A 2275-nucleotide genomic window follows, 5' to 3' on the forward strand; every position below is an offset into this window, starting at 1 on the left:
TCAGTTATTCGCTGCCATTCAGAAGGTCTTTAGAAATGTGCAGTGAGTAGTCTTTGAGTCGGTAGAGGATGATCCTCTCGGAATTTTGTGTCTCTTTGTTGTCATTCAAGTGCTTAGGTCAGTAAGCCGTTGTTAAGAGCAGAGTTTTCTCAATTAGAATTGTAGCAAATTGTAAACTGTTTTTTGTCAATTGAAGCTGTGTTATGGACTATCCAGTGTGTCTCATAAGTATGTAGAGCTTTGGCATAATCAGCATGGCAGTTTTAAACACTAGAAACCAGGGTGTTATTAAGAATACAGATAGGAATTCTGTAATTTAGTTTCAGTAGTCCTATGAACTGATTATCTGTTAACAATCTGTAAAAATTAAATACAGATAAGATTTTAAATAAATAAATGTTGGGAAATTTTTTCAAATGGGCAGTGTGAGTATTAATAGCAATTTTTATTGCACGTTGGAGCTTGAACTTTTGGTAAAACATGTGAAACTAAAGAAATATTTTACATGCAAATTATTGCTTTATACACACAATTTTTCTTAGGGTGGAGGATATAGAGACAAAAGATACAGCCCCTGCTCTCAAGAAGCTCTTTGTTTAGATGGGAAAAATATTATCATCCAATAATAGCTTGCCAAATGCTGGGTTAGAAGCAAAGAGTCTTGGAAGCAGTGAACGTTGAAAGTGAGTTTTTGAGATGATCAGAGTTGATGTGGTGAGGCAGAGAAGGGGTGTTTCCAAGGGAGGGAGCAGCACGTGGGAAAGCACAGAAGATTGAGGAGGAAGCAGCTACATTTTATTTACTTTGTATGCGTGAGTAATTTTACTTACTTTGTATGCGTACCTTACTTTGTGTAAGTCCGTAGGATCTTATATAAAGTTTCCGCTTCAGTTGAGGAGTATGTACTTTTTTGAATTGTGTTCTTTTTTGCTTTATATTGTTTTACAGCATGGCCTCACACCACTGTTACTTGGCGTACATGAACAAAAACAGCAAGTGGTGAAATTTTTAATCAAGAAAAAAGCTAATTTAAATGCACTTGATGGATATGGAAGGTATAGTTATTTCTTTTAATCTGTGTGTTGTTAACTAGATTGATAGCAGTCACTCAAGTCATAAATATTAAATTAATAAGATTAATGTGTACTTACTGGGACATAGTGGTCAGTATCAACACAAATCTGTCAGGTAGAAAAACAGTTATTTGGACTGGGCAACATAAAGAACAGTTTTTGTAGGATTCATCTTCTCTTATTGTATTGACTGATGTTGTTTGTTGTATGATGTTTTGGTTACATGATCTTATGTTAGCTAGAGGGATTTCGTATTGATTTTATGAAGTGTGAACTTTAACTTTCAGTTTACTTTATGACTCAGTATTGAACTTCTTAACCCTTTCTACCAGTTTTTAACCTCTGTGTCTTATATGCTTTTCCACTAAATACGCTGTATTAAACATAAGTAGGGGTTGAAAATTCTTTTGTCTTTTCAATGACTCTGCTTTTAAGTTGCTTTCTTTGAAGAATATTAATGTTAGCTTATCCCTACATGACAATTAATTGCTATTCCCACATACTATGGGCTCAACAGCTTTCTTTTTTTATTTCCAGTGTATTTTGATGTTTTTATTTTTAATTGGTATGGAAAGAGGGAGTGAAAATAGTTTTAAGTGGATACACTTTTCCTTTCATGAAGGCAAGCTGTAGGTGAGTGATAAAAGAGAGAAGAGCTAGGCTTTGGATTCACACAAGACTGAGTTTAATTCCTAGCTTTCTTACCTGCTAGGTGTGTGACCTTGGGAATGTTACTTACCACCAAATATGTTGTCATATATGAAAAGTAGGAGAATATATCCTTCAAAGTTGACTGTGCATAATAAGTAAGAGAGATATTTATATGGCACTTAATTCAGTGCCTAGTACATGCTTATTGGCATCATTAACTGACACTCCTGTGACTACTATTCTTACCATTATTATTATTACTGCTTTCAGCATGCAGAGAGCTCTTGTTTATGTTACCCTCTAGCTGATTTTTCTATTACAGCGTATCAGTCTAGGGAAGCTGTGATGAAATCTTCACTTAAATCTTTGTCCACTTCAGATAAGTGGTCCTAACATTGTTTCTTGCCCATCAAAGGACTTTAAATTAGTAGCTTCTACTATGCAATGCCCCAGTGAGATAAGAGGTTTCCTTTTTGTCCCTTCCTTTTAACCTTGGTGGTATTTTACAAAGATGAACACTTGAGCACCCAAGATGCTATGTCTTTTGGTGC

General features: G+C 35.0%; 1 protein-coding gene across 1 annotated transcript in view; it reads left to right on the plus strand.

Moving 5' to 3' along the window:
• LOC105532188 (POTE ankyrin domain family member H-like) overlaps nucleotides 1-2275 on the plus strand; it is a 42813-nt gene that overhangs the window by 6630 nt on the left and 33908 nt on the right. Inside the window, exons 4-5 of the mRNA XM_011970266.1 lie at nucleotides 947-1055; nucleotides 1161-1188. Of these exons, the coding sequence (XP_011825656.1) occupies nucleotides 947-1055; nucleotides 1161-1188 (137 nt within the window). The remainder of the gene's footprint in view (nucleotides 1-946; nucleotides 1056-1160; nucleotides 1189-2275) is intronic.

Source organism: Mandrillus leucophaeus, unplaced genomic scaffold (assembly GCF_000951045.1).
Source record: "Mandrillus leucophaeus isolate KB7577 unplaced genomic scaffold, Mleu.le_1.0 Scaffold939, whole genome shotgun sequence".
Lineage (NCBI taxonomy): Eukaryota > Metazoa > Chordata > Mammalia > Primates > Cercopithecidae > Mandrillus > Mandrillus leucophaeus.